The following is a 14530-nucleotide window of genomic DNA, read 5'->3' as shown; positions in this document are numbered from 1 at the left end:
AATTAAGGAATGCTTAAAATATTTTATAGAATTATATAATTCTAGGTATATTAAGCCTATATAACAGTAATTTTATTTATGTTTGCTGATGATTCCGTTTCTAGGAAATTATTTTATTTGATCAATAACTAAGTTTCCAAGCCATATTAAATTTGCAGTTTAGACGTAAATAATATAGTAAAAATATAAAAAAAATGGCTAAAGCTACTACAATAAAAGAAGCTATAAAGAAATGGGAGGATAAAACGGGTGACCAAGCGGCTACTGCCACAGAAGTCAGTTTAATGTTTCAATGGCCTCCGATTGAAAAAATGGACAATACACTCGCTACTTTGACTAACTGCGAGTAAGTAGTAATGCAATATAGTTAACAAAATAATAGATTTAATATTAACTTAAAATAATTAACCTTTTTGAACTAGGCAGTTCGTGCAAATGTCTTTGCAATAATGTTATTGTGTATCTGTATTCAATATTCGGAAATCCGAAGTACTTTTCGCGCTTATTTTCAAAATAAACGTTTTTGTTTTTTTTATATCAAAATTATGCAACTTCCGTAAGTCACGCCTTTTACCCCCGAAAGGGTAGGCAGAGGTGCACATTACAGCACGTAATGCCACTATACAATGTACACCCACTTTTCACCATTTGTGTTAAAGTCCCATGTAATAGGGGGTGAGCCTATTGCCATATGCCATTAAATACATACTAAAATTATGTTTTACAGAAAACTAAGTTTATCAACGAATATGATTGAAAAAGTGACCGGATTGAATACTTTTAAAAAATTACGAGTATTATCCTTGGGACGGAATTATATTAAATCGTTTACAGGAATGGTAAGTTTCAAATAAGTAATATAAAAAATTGTTAAGTGTCGTAGATTCACTTAAGCTAAGCGTCCCCAGGCCCGCTCGATGCGTGCTATTCGTACGATGCCTGCGATGCGTACGACAAGTGCAATGCGTACGATGCGTAGAATGCGTGCAATGCGTACGTAATTTGCGTAATTTATATTTTACGTTTATAGGAGTCATTGGGTGATTGTTTAGAAGAATTGTGGATATCGTATAATTTGATTGAGAAACTGAAAGGGATTCATGTGTTGCGGAGTTTAAAAGTATTGTATATGAGTAACAACTTGGTGAAAGAATGGAGCGAGTTCAATAAGTTACAGGTAAATTAAATAAAAATATTAATACAAACTTTATCTTTTACACTAAAATATTAGACACGTAAAAAATGTTGCCCCATCGTGTGTCGTGGGTGAGTTTACAAAAATACAAGTTCACATACACATGACATCCAGACTCGAAACAACAATTTGTGGATCACACAAAGAATTGCTCTGTGCGGGAATCTAACCTGCTACACTTTGCGCGGTAGCCAGTTGCCCAGCCGCCGCACCAACCGTGCAGTCCTAGATTTATAATTTGAAATTATAAGTTTGGAATCGCTAATCCGCTGCCGTATGCCGCAAACCTTCTCACACGAAGAAGATTTGAGCATTAATCACCACGCGCCTTTGGTCAGCAGTGGACACTTATAGGCTGTTGATCATTGATGATGTTATAGGAACTCCCACACCTAGAAGACCTATTATTTGTTGGGAATCCCTTATACGATGGTTGTGAATTAGACGCCTGGCGATCAGAGGCTGCCCGTAGACTGCCAAACCTGAAGAAACTGGACGGCGAGACAGTTCTCAGAGAGGATGAGCCGCCTTTAACGGTTGCTGATATGCAGGTAAATTGGTAGAGGTAGAGAAATGTTTGTGGCTAATGGACCCCTAACGAAATGTGACTGCCAAAAGAAATGAGACTTTGGACCCCCAAAAGAAATGAGACTTTGGACCCCTAAACAAATGTGACTTTTTGGAACCCCCTAAGGAAAATGTGACTTTTTGGAACCCCCAAAAGAAATGTGACTTTTTGGAACCCTAAAAGAAATTTGACTTTTTGGAACCCTAAAAGAAATGTGACTTTTGAATCCCTAAATGAAATATTACTATTGACCCCAAAAGAAATGTGACTATTGATACCCAAAAGAAATGTCACTTCAACCGTAAAAGAAATGTGATGTTTGACCCCCAACGAAATATGACTATTGAATCCCCAAACGAAATGTGACTTTCAACCTCCAAATGGAGACCCCACAAAAACAGGATCGTCAAAGCATTTTAGATTTCTCTAGTGTTGCATAATATTTACCTTTTTTTAATGTTAAAACTAGAAAATAATATTTTATTTTCGTTTCAGCCTGACTGCGGAGATGGTGTTGAAACCTTGGTCAGCGCAGAAACCAACGATTGAAAAAGAGAAAGAGAAAAAATAACATTTGTTGTGCAATATTCTTGCTTCAATTTTAGCATTAGCACATTAACTGCTATGGGGAGCAAAAGTGACCGGCGCTAGCGGAAGATTTGCCTTCAACAGATTTTAGTTAGCAGTCAAAGTATTAAGGTTAAAGCTTCTGAAATATAGTTAATAATCACGCCAATATTATAAATATGAAAGTTTGTTTGTTTGAGCATTTGTCCGTCAATCACGCTGAAACTACTGAACGGATTTTGATGCAATTTGGTATACAGATAGGGTTTGAGCTGACTTGGGTGGTGGGATATTTATACAATGTGATAGGGGTGGGACTTCTAACCCGTTAAGGCTAAGTACTGCATCTAAGTTTATTGACTAAAAAAAATAATATGGGGAGTTGAACCCCTAATTGAAAATATTGAAAAATAGTGATTTTTTAGGTAAAAATAATTCACAAATGTTTTTTTTTCTCACCAAAACATTATCAATCATATGAAAAGAGTAATGAATTAGTTAGCCAAGGTTATTAGCGACCGTTTGTCGTTTTTTTTGTTTCTACGACGCATACAACCTTTGATATCAAAAAAAAGTAAAAAAAATATTAAAATAGCCATAATTTTTAGGGGGAGGGGATTCGACCCCTTCGACCCCCGACTTTTGTCGATAAAATTAGATGTAGCACTCAGCCTTAACGGGTTAGAAGTCTCAGCCCTATCACATTGTATAGATGATAGATGGGCTTTTTCTACCACGGGGATGCGTTACTCACACGCCCTGAGAATCGCGCACGCCTAATGGTGACGCTAAAATGATTTTGATAGTCAGTCAATCAGAAAACTAATTGCAATTATTATTATTTGCGGTGTTTTAACACAGCTAAAACAATAAAACACAGAAAATCATAGAAAAAAATAATTTTATTTACATAATTGGTTATAGGACTAATTAATTGTTACATTAAATCTATTATTGTACATCTTCATAGAAGGCATATTTTTTTACATAATATTAAATACCCGGTGTAAATAGACCGCTCTAGAAAACTAATACATATGATAATGATGGTAACATTTTTTATGGGATTTTCCCCACATTTGGATTTTCTCCTGTGTCATGGGTATGTTTACAAACATACAAGTTCACACACACATGATACCCAGACCCGAAACAACAATTAGTGGATCACACAAAGAGTTGCTCCGTGCGGATTCAAACCCGCTACACGTTGCGTGGCAGCCGGTAGCCTAGCCAACCGTGCATTGTCATAACTAGTCAAATACTACAAAAAATGTGTGATCTTATACCTGTCGCGTCTTTTCGCCATCGACCCACACGACAGCATTTCCATCCCCACCATATAGATGGTTGGCAGGCCACAACTGTGCGCTTTTTACAAAACTTTCTGCCTCGCACAGCAAAACTGTGGAATGAGCTGTCGTCGGCAGTATTTCCGAACCGATACGACCTTCAAACCTTCAAGGAAAGAGCGTATTCTTTCTCTTTTCTTTAGAAGAAAACAATTAAAATAGTTCTTTTTTGTGTTATTATCACCTGTATTCATTTTTGAGCGCTATTTTTACACTGAGTTTTATACACTGCGATCTCCAACCCGCCTGCCTGCGGAGATTATCGCAAACCCTCTTATGTAGAGGAGGCTCATAGTCCAGCAGTGGACTATCGATAATGTGATGTCATTTATTTTAAATAATCCACGACTGTGATGTTGAAATTGATCGAGGAAAATTTTCCAACAAAATAGGGATGATGACGGGGTATGAAAATTAAAGATCTATTTAGTCCGTCAGTTAGGTAACGAAAAAATATTAGACACGTATTTTTTTATTTTGTCATATTATAAGATAACAATACTTAGATAAAACGAATCAAAGTTTTGGAGTGGGAGCCGTTCTGTATAAAACATAATATAACATATTTCAATATTATATCGTCAGTTCTTGCAACTATAAGAAAAGAAAAAAATACGTGTATAAATATTTTAAGTCAATCTACCAGACAGACATTAAATAAAGCTTTGCTATCATCCCTAATAAACAAGACGAGTGGCGATTTTTTCAAACAGAAACTGTTTAGACCCCCTTTAGACATAAACTAGGGGGTCTTATAGATATATTATGGGGTCATTACGCATAAAAGAAGGAACTAATATAATTAGATAACATTTGTTATCTATAATTGGTATGGACACATTGTCTTTTAAGTTTTTAAACCCAAAACATAATATACAAACAAAATATTACAATCAGACTTTAATTTATATTTCTAGTCACTTCAACATGCCTGTAAAATTTTATTATAATTGTCGTGTGACATACTAAATTAATTATTATGTTATCGGCTTACTCACGTAACTGTTTGACGAGGAACTCGACTAGTTTCAAGCCATGCTAGAGGCTCATATTCATGAGCAGCATTCCGCGACACACGACGCGGTGACTGTCGATGCAGCTACTCTCTAAACTAGTCGAGTTCCTCGTCAAACAGTTACGTGAGTAACGCCCGAATACTCAAACGCTACTCAATTTTAAGTTGTACTTAAATATCGTGCTATTTCTGTCATTTTATAAAGAATTGATAGTGACAGAACTATTTGAGAGCGTCTTAAAATTGAGTAGCGTTTGAGTATTCGGGCATTAGCCGATAACATAATAATTAATGACTGATAAAGTTATTGATAGCATAACTACATGCATTTCATTCAGACCTGTATTAAAATGTATGTAGTGTGTCGCTCGTCATGTGATGTGGCGACACATGACAAATGACACATGACGGAAGTCGTACATAGACGATCGACGAGCAAATCAACGGATGACGTCATAAACCATACATCGTACATGTGAAGTGTACATGCGAATAAACATGGATAGACAATCCCAACGAACTACAGTTGGGCAGAAAGCTGCCAGACACGATCACCGCCTGGTCGGAGGATACTGCTTTACTTAGGGAACTTTACTCTCTGTTCCCTTAAACAGCCTACATTATGCCCGAATACTCAAACGCTACTCAATTTTAAGACGCTCTCGAGTGTAGTTCTGTCACTATCAATTCTTTATAAAATGACAGAGATAGCACGATATTTAAGTACAACTCAAAATTGAGTAGCGTTTCAGTATTCGGGCGATAGTCCAGTAGTGGATTGTTACCCGCTGGTAATGTATTGTGTATGTTAATATTATAATAATATATGTTTTACATGTATATTCTTCTAAGGTGCTGAGCAGTGGTGATGGCATTGCATTGCGGACAAATTTTCTTAGCTCGCAGAGATTGGAGCCAGCATACCTGTAAATAGGAAAATAATTATTATATAAGGTATTCTAAAAGTATCTGCCGCGGCTTTAATGGGAGGTAGTGTTGTGTTTAAAGATTACAATAGTGAATATAAATTATTGATTATAATAAAGCTATCTCTTTCACTGTCTATGTGTCAATTGATAGCAAGTTGTTTTCATTGACGAAGCGACGCTTCCTGCGTATTTGTGAACCACGTTATGCAGAGTAGAGTCTCACACACACACAACGTCACGTAATGCCGCTATACAATGTACACCCACTTTTCACCATTTGTGTTATAAGTCCCATGTAATAGGGGGTGAGCCTATTGCCATATACTGGACACAATTCCAGACTCCATGCTACTACTACTGGGAAAATGGGTATGAAAATTAAATATCTACTTAGTCCGTCAACTAGGTAACGAAAAAATATTAGACACGTATTTTTTTTATCTTGTCGTAGAAGAAAACAATACTAAGTGTGGGAGAGCCATGCTTCGGCACTGCTGTGCCGGCTCGACCGGAGTGATACTACGGCCTCACAGATAACCGAAGTGAAACAACACTTGCATTGTGTGAGTAAGGTTACTGGAGGCCCAATTACCCATTATCGATTCCAACCAACCCAATCCCCGATTCCCCAACAATCCTTAAATTCCTAACCCCCAAAGACCGGCAACGCACTTGTAACGGTGTTTCAAGTGTCCATGGGCGGCGAAGATTGCTTACCATCAGGTGAACTGTTTAGGGTTACGAACTACACTATTGTAATGTTCAAACACTACACTACCTCCCATTATAGCCGTGGCAGATACTTTTAGAACACCTTATATTAATTAGATACAATTATTTATATTATACTCACTTCACAGTAAACATGCCAGCATTGTATGGACACAGTCGGCGACGTGTACTGCTCCAAACAGATCAGACATTTCATCTGTAACATGGACAAAATACAAAGTTTAATTTATTTATTTATTTATTTAAAGTACAATAGTATAACATTACAGTCTTGACACCAAAGCGTTATACATTTCATATTATTATTATAAAAAAATTAAATTCGACGAAAAATAATAAAACCATAAAAGACAAATAAAACGAATATGTACAATAATAATTAATTAATTACTGGTGTTCCGACACATGATACGTGTTAGATGACAGAAGTCGCACATAGGCGATCGACGAACAAATCAACGGATGACGTCCTGACGAAAAATACACCATGTTGAAAACCGTATCAAAATCAGCTCAGCCAAACGCGAGATAGTCGAGCACAAACACACATATAGTTTAAACTGAAAACCTCCTTTTTTTGAAGTCTGTTATGTTAACTAAGCAACACTAACAACATCAAATTATTCCATACTCTTTTTCTGTCAAGTAATACATAGTTATAAGTTTTTAAACTGACATGGTCACTAACACTAGTATTAGAACTTGACACGTTTTACATCATTTACTCCAGTTAATCCGTGATCATGGCGCTTGCAACAGTGCCGATATATCGGAAACTCATCGACATAAATAAACATTGTAAATATCCTGTCTCAAGTTCTAATAATACTATACATAGTTGTTGGAAAATATACTATTGATTTTTCCAATTACTTCTACAAAAATAAAAACAAAACTATCACAAAAGAATAATTTCCAAAAACACAACCTACGCAATACATTTCACTGTAAACTAACAAAACAGCCCCGAGTTGTCTCCACGCTCGATAGATGGCGTTGTACGATTCCGTACATTTCCTGAATCGCGCTATGGTTTCGTTACACGCGTTCGGTTAGGGTGGCCGAGTGACAGCGGTAGAGTCGGAGTCGTTAATACGGCATCCTTATGGGATAATAACATAACTGAATTTTTTCTATAAAACTCGTGGCCGTGAGGCCGCTGAGTTTTTATTTTACTTGAAAAATCGATAGACGTGACGTCAGAGGAGCTAAGGATTTCCTAGGAGGGCTACGGCTCGAAAAGCAGGAGTAGGAACGGGGTGGTTTTTAGTCAGTAAGAGTCTGACACTCCCTCTTGCTTCGTCCAAGGCGGAAGAATTTATATTGAATGATTTTTTCACCCTCAAAATGATGTGGCGTTAAGTTCGTTAATTTACGAAGGCGGTAAGCATAGGTGCGCAAAACAATCTGACCACTTTATGGATAAATAAAAAGTTTCTGATAGAGGCTTCGCCCGTCAGGCGACGCGTCGTGTGTTGCGGAATGCTTGAAACTAGTAGAGTTCCTCGTCAAACAGTTACGTGAGTAAGCCGATAATACATAATAATTAATTATTTTTTTGTTAAATAGAGTATTTATCGAACAAGGCTATAGACTATAGGTTATAAAACATCACCCAACAACCAATAGGAGACGAGTAGAGGGGAAAAACCTCGCGGGAGTAACTAGTTTCATTAGATTTAGATTTCAGTCATGATTCCAATGCAGTTTTCAACTAGTTTCATGATAAAAGTACGATTTTGATAAATAATTACCTCTCCACCGCCATTCGCTTTTCGTTCTAAGTCTTTTATTCTCGCTTTTAAAGCCTGGATTCTAGTCTGAAAAGAAAAAATGAGAATTAGGACTCAACTAATAAATTCATAGTAAAAAAAAACTCAAGTGCTTAGCTTCCGTAACATTCATACAAGCATGTTAAGAATATCATCATTGGTCATCTACTGGCTTCCAAAGGTATTTGAAGAGTGGGATAAGTGTGCCGGCTCGACCAGAGTGACATGAAACAACGTTTAGATCGTGTTTCGTTGTGTGAGGGAGGTTACCAATTACCGTAATCCCCATTCCCCGATTCCCCAAAACCTTAAATTCCTAACCCCAAAAAAGTGGGCAACGCACTTGCAACGCCTGTAGTTTTGGGTGTACATAGGCGGCGGCGATAGCTTACCATCAGGTGATCCGTATGCTCGTTTACATGTTAGTACTATGAAAAAGGAAACTAAAGACACATTTTTATTTATAAAATATCCATTATGTTCTGGTCACTAAGAGAGATATGATTATACCAAATGAGCCCAAACTTGATATGTTTACTACATAGTAGATATTATGATAAAAATAAAACTAACGAGTATACAAAAAACGTTTCTTCGGGAAAGTTGTTTGTAATCATGAGTACAATCACGTGTTTAAATATCGTTCACTAATTACCGGTCACCCTATACTATATAATACTTACTTCAGCGCTAGCTTCAACTAATCCATTACATTTGCTACTAGGTGTCGCCACTGGTCGGTCGCTCTCCGAACTCTCTGCTGCTTCGGCCTGATCATCCGTCTGTGCGTCTATCGATACGTCTGTTGATAGATCTGCCTGGAAATTAAAAAAAATAGAGACTTAACACTGGGTTCACCCACGACACAGGAGAAAATACAAAAGTGGGGCAACGTTAAAAAAAAAAAATGAGGTTTCGATTCCTATATTTGGCCAAACAATCATTGGTTGTTTAGTTTTGGAATACTACTTTGGCAGTTGAGTACCCTTAGTACGAGTCTGCTTAACCTCGAATGAAAACGAAACGAGAACGCGTTCGGCGCTCTGATTGGCCGGCGCAAATAAATCAACCACTATAGGTACACAGCAGTAGACTGCCTAGTTGGTCCAGTGGTCGCAAATACGACTGCCGAATGGTCTCTGGGTTCGATACCCACAAGGAGCAACTCTTTGTGTGATCCACAAATTGTTGTTTCGGATCTGGGTGTGATGTGGATGTGTGTTTGTAAACGCACCCACAGGAGAAAATCCTAGTGTTATTTTTTTACGTAGCCCCGTAAAAAAATAACATAACTACATATATACTTACATCGGGAGCTATCCTCGACGGCGAGTATTGAGGGGGACCGTATAATTCCGTATCTTCATCGCCGTCCACGACCTGAAACAAATACAATACATAGATATTAACAACAACTTATTTGAATGCGTTAATCTCCAGAACTACTAGTTTGAATTTATTTTTTATATTTACTAGTTTAATTTTGTGTTGAATAGCCTTTAGACTATAAGGGGGGAAACTCATGCAATGACTTCTTTTGGTTTGAGTAAGGCGAGAGAAGGTGTCAGACTCTTACTGACTATAAACCACCGCATTCCTACTCCTGCTTGTCGACCCGGAGCCCCAGTAAACCCACTAGGGGTATAGATTATGGACCAGAATTTGTATTTGCTTCATGGGAATAACACATGGGCTACTTTTAATACCAAGGGAACGCGAGAGAGTCGTCCCACTGCAGGGCAAAGACCCTCCTTCCACTCGTCTCTTCATAGAGCTTTCTGTGGCCAATCCCTTTCATAGGCATCGAGTTCATCCCGCCATCTTCTGAGCCTGCCGCGACGTCTATTGACGTTGATAGGTTCCACTCAGAAAGAAAGTATTTGTAGAAGTTATCTATACTAATATTATAAAGCTGAAGAGTTTGTTTGTTTATTTGAACGCGCTAATCTCCAGAACTACTGGTCCGATTTGTATTTATCGAGGAAGGCTATAGGCTATAAAACCTCACGCTATGACCAATAGGAGCCAAGCAGAGCGGGTGAAACCGCGCAGAATTAGCTAGTTCAAATATAAAACTCGAAGATGATGCAGTGACTGACCAGAGCCTGATCGTTGGAAGCTCTCCGGACGCAGGTAGCGTCCCTTGCTTCCGAGTCCTGCAGCGCCGTGGCCCTCACCCTCCACTCTCCACACCACTGGTACTCCGCCCCGAAGCCGCCGCCTGATGGCTCGTCGTTCTGTAATGGTATAACAATTTCTTATTGATGGATAGACTGACAGACTCTTCTTTGTTAAAGTTGTTATACAACTTTGTGTGATCCACAGATTGTTGTTTTGGGTTTGGGTGTCATGTGTATGTGAACTTGTATGTTTGTAATCTCGAAATCGAGAATTGGATAGTTGAATTATCGAGGAAGGTTTTAGGCTATAAAACATCACGCTTCGATCAAAAGGAGTGGAACAGATCGGGAGAAAATTATCCAATGATTAAAATCCGTAACTTTTGCCCAAAATAGGACTTGCACGCAAAGCATTGGACTCATACAGACATAAAAGATGATGTATATACCCAATATCTACCAACCTCAACATCAATGCTACCCTCTTCAGAGCTGGTATCCGGTACATCCTCATCCAGCTCAGCTCCCGTCCGCTTCAGGCACCTTAACGCATGCCTCTGTAGCCTGGACACAGGTAGCGTAGTATTGCACACTGGACATTCTCCGTTTTGAGGGGGCGGGGTGCTTCGGCGACGGGCTCGAAGGCGCCTGAGGCGGTTGGCGTGTACCCGCTGGAAGATTGGGGAAGACAAATTAATTTAATATTGTCTATTATGGCGATATGGCGGTTGTGTCATGTGTTAATTGAATCTGTGGAGGTCTGATTAAACTTGCAACTAACTTGATATTATAAATAGTTACAATAACTTAATAAAGTGTTTATTACTAAACCACACCAAACCGCTGAAGGGATGGGGATTAAAGTAACAAGGATAGATTATTATGATCTGGATTAACACATAGCCCAGACACATAGTTTACATACTAACATACTAATTTCCTGAACTCCTGGTCCAAATTGAAAAATTCTTTTAATACTCCATTTATCAAGGAAGGTTATTGGCTATAAAACATCACACTATGATCAGTGGAGGTGAGCAGTGGGCAAATATTTTGTTATTCTTTCATCTACCACCATTATTTCATTAGTATAGTATGTGTTTGATTATCTTCATTATATCAGCCACAATATGTCCACATCTGAACATAGGGCTCCCCTAATAACTACCATATAGGCTGGTTCGAGGGGATCAGCATTTAATAAGTTTGTTTATAACCTCTTTATGCTTTGTGTATTGAGCATGAAAAAGGACATAGGCTTATGTAAACCAGGGCCTCCCGAACCTTTTCTGGACAAGGACCACTTTTATAATTTGTATTAAGTTCGAGACCACTATTATAAAATGCTGATTTTCTCATTCACAAAATCAGTTGTCTCCTTTGATAAAAGTATAGTTCAAGCTTTAAACATGGCATTTATTGGACAGAAGTATAGTCATGTGTGTTTATTTTGTGTACCATTTTATGTCTTCTGTGGACCACCGGTAGGAAACCACTAATGTAAACAACGCTACTTATTAAAGATAATATTATATAACTTGGTTAAATAAAACATGAAAAAAAAAATACTTTACATGCTTATTTTATTTATTTATTTATTTATTTTACTCTTCATGCACATGAATGTGTACATAGGTGGGCTTAATGCCGTAGGCATTCTCTACCAGCCAAACCTTTAGGTGGTGCAATGAAAAACCAGTGGTAGGTGCATGGAGCAAGTAAGTACGGAAAAGCTCAGATGGAAAAATAGAATATACTTACTTATACAAATATATATTTAAATAATATGGAAAAATAATAAACCTACATAATAACATTACATATACTATTTACATATACTTAATATATACATACTACTTATATCATGATGAAGACTCTGACAACCTCTTCAGAAGAAGCTCCCGAACTCTCCGCTTGAACATCAAACGACTAGACAGCATCCTGACATCGGTGGGGAGCGCGTTCCACAGCAAGATAGATTGGATAAAAAAAGAAGAATGAAGAAATTTTGTGTGATGTGTAGGACACTGAAGGAGACGGTTATTAGAAGAGCGTAGATATTTGCTGTGGTTGGCGCACGTGTATTGAAAGAGAGAGGATAGATAGCTAGGCGAAGAAGGTGAATCGAGGAAGGAGTAAAGTGTGGTAAGCGCCCTTTGCTCCCTGCGCTGGCGTATGGGCAGCCACTGTAATTGCAACCAATGTGCAGAAACGTGATCATATTTACGCAGGTTGAAAACGAATCGAATGCAGTTATTCAGAAGTCGGTCCAGTTTATTGAGGAGATCTGCATTCAGGTCGTAATAACAAACATCCGCATAATCAATAATAGGGAACAATAAGGCCTGCACTAGCATTGACTTGGTGGTAGACGGAAGCAAGTTTTTAACGCGATAAAGAGACCGCAGTGATCCGGTGACCTTTTTGCACACACTGGTGACTTGTGCATGCCAGTTCAAATTGCTGTCAATGAGCAAGCCGAGATCCTTGACATCACCACTGAACGGCACGATCGCACCGTCGAAGACAACAGGCGGCAGGGATGCACTGTCAACCTTACTCAGAGACCGGGAGCTTCCGATGATGATCGCCTGGCATTTGTTGGGGTTCACTGCGATACCAAACCGCGCCGACCAGCTGCTGATGGCAGACAAGTCATCATTGATTTTGCAGATGGCGCTCGGCAAGTCGTCAAAGCCGGCCTGACAGTAAAGTTGCAAGTCGTCGGCATACAGATGGTACGAACACTGAAGTTCTGAGGTGATTAGATTAATAAAGACAGAAAATAAGAGAGGTGAAAGTATGCCGCCTTGAGGAACGCCAGCTTATTATTAATTTTACTCGTTAGAACACAAATTACATGGATTATTGACTTCTAACAAATAGGAAAAGTCTTCATTTTTATCTTTTAAACTTTAGATAAGTATACATATTTCATTTACTAAGTGCATTGAACTTAAATTGAAAAACTAAATAACCAGATAAAGAAAAGATAAAAGAAAACATGTTAACAGTTATGTAATAAATAAACTTTAAACATGTTTCTAATAAGCTACGCAAACATAATAATTACATTATTTTCATTTACTTAAAAATAGCAACAAAAAATTAATTATTTCATTATCACAATACATACATACAGATAAAAAAATCGCGGTCAAAAAGGGCGGGAATACTTTTTTTCTTAAATAAAAAACTTACTTGGTAAACATCGCTGCCCAAACAGCCTGACACATCTACTTCATCTTCTAGTACATCCTGGCTAGTACTAGATCCAGGCACAGCTAGATTAGCACTAGAATTCACACTAAGCTTCCTCTTAGACCCACTTCCAGACAATTTCTGCAATCTCTCCACCTCCAAACTTAAATGGGAGTCCAACTCCCCTTGTCTAATAGTACAACTACAAACCGGACAACTCGGTAATTCCGTAACTTTCTTCCGATTTCTAACACAATTTAAAATAATACTATCATCGTACTGATTAAAACTAGTGTTAGGCGTATTATTCAACGAATTAGAACTCCCTTCCATATTATTGTACATCAAAATCGGTAACATTTCAACCGATTAAAATATTTGTTGTTGAAATACACTGTTTATAAATCTGTTTACATCACCGTAATTTCACAATTTTATTGTGTTTTGACTCGTTACACGTGTTAATAGAAGTTCTATTGATCTTAATTCACTTATTTTGCAGACATATTGTGTGTAGTTCACGTAATAAAACAAATAATTCGTAGCAAAACAATAATAATAAGATCGTTTACACAACTTTTTTTTTAAATCGCTTTGATTGGTTTTTGACTATTTGAGTGACATTTGTTAATCGTTAGTGTTGGGGTATCGGTGATGTTACTAATTTGTTTAGTCGATTTTTACTCGAGGTGGTGTTTTATTTAGTTTGGTTATTTTATTTTTTTAAGAAGGCATGGAATTTTTAATGTTATCTTGTTTAACTAATATATTTGCATAATATTGTAGTTTTTAATTTTCTTGATTTATAGAACAAACAGTTTGCATCTGTTTAGTCTATTTTGATATAATTTCTTGACTCTGTATTTTTCTTTTGACTTAAAAATCCTAATTCCTGTTGTTTGGAATCAAGAAATTATGCCTATCACATATAGACTCATTGCTGAATGGTGTACTTAAGATGGAATAAGTATATCTAAATGAAGTAAATATGACTCTTTATAAAACTTGATCCATATTTTCAAACAATTTTAACTTAGATTTGATTGATTTTGACAGATTATCTCTAATGAGAGTTATTA

At 37.4% G+C, this 14530-nt stretch overlaps 2 protein-coding genes across 2 annotated transcripts; one reads left to right on the top strand and one right to left on the bottom strand.

Moving 5' to 3' along the window:
- Window positions 1-146: 146 nt before the first annotated feature.
- On the top strand, window positions 147-2618 carry LOC126911829 (dynein axonemal light chain 1-like). The gene is made up of 5 exons (XM_050700782.1): window positions 147-346; window positions 728-839; window positions 1031-1177; window positions 1576-1746; window positions 2259-2618. The coding sequence occupies exons 1-5, from the start codon at window positions 195-197 to the stop codon at window positions 2310-2312; spliced, it is 636 nt and encodes a 211-aa protein (XP_050556739.1). The 5' UTR covers window positions 147-194; the 3' UTR covers window positions 2313-2618.
- A 596-nt stretch (window positions 2619-3214) lies between these two features.
- On the bottom strand, window positions 3215-14070 carry LOC126911817 (E3 ubiquitin-protein ligase RNF220-like). Its single transcript, XM_050700755.1, has 8 exons — window positions 13452-14070; window positions 10715-10921; window positions 10230-10367; window positions 9439-9510; window positions 8814-8948; window positions 8113-8178; window positions 6480-6554; window positions 3215-5621 (listed from the first exon to the last, which is right to left on the bottom strand). Exons 1-8 carry the CDS (start codon window positions 13809-13811, stop codon window positions 5529-5531), a joined length of 1146 nt encoding a protein of 381 aa, XP_050556712.1. The 5' UTR covers window positions 13812-14070; the 3' UTR covers window positions 3215-5528.
- Between the last annotated feature and the right edge of the window lie 460 nt (window positions 14071-14530).

Source organism: Spodoptera frugiperda, chromosome 19, assembly GCF_023101765.2.
Source record: "Spodoptera frugiperda isolate SF20-4 chromosome 19, AGI-APGP_CSIRO_Sfru_2.0, whole genome shotgun sequence".
In the NCBI taxonomy this organism is placed as follows: Eukaryota; Metazoa; Arthropoda; class Insecta; order Lepidoptera; family Noctuidae; genus Spodoptera; species Spodoptera frugiperda.
This window is presented reverse-complemented; position numbering and strand designations above follow the sequence as displayed.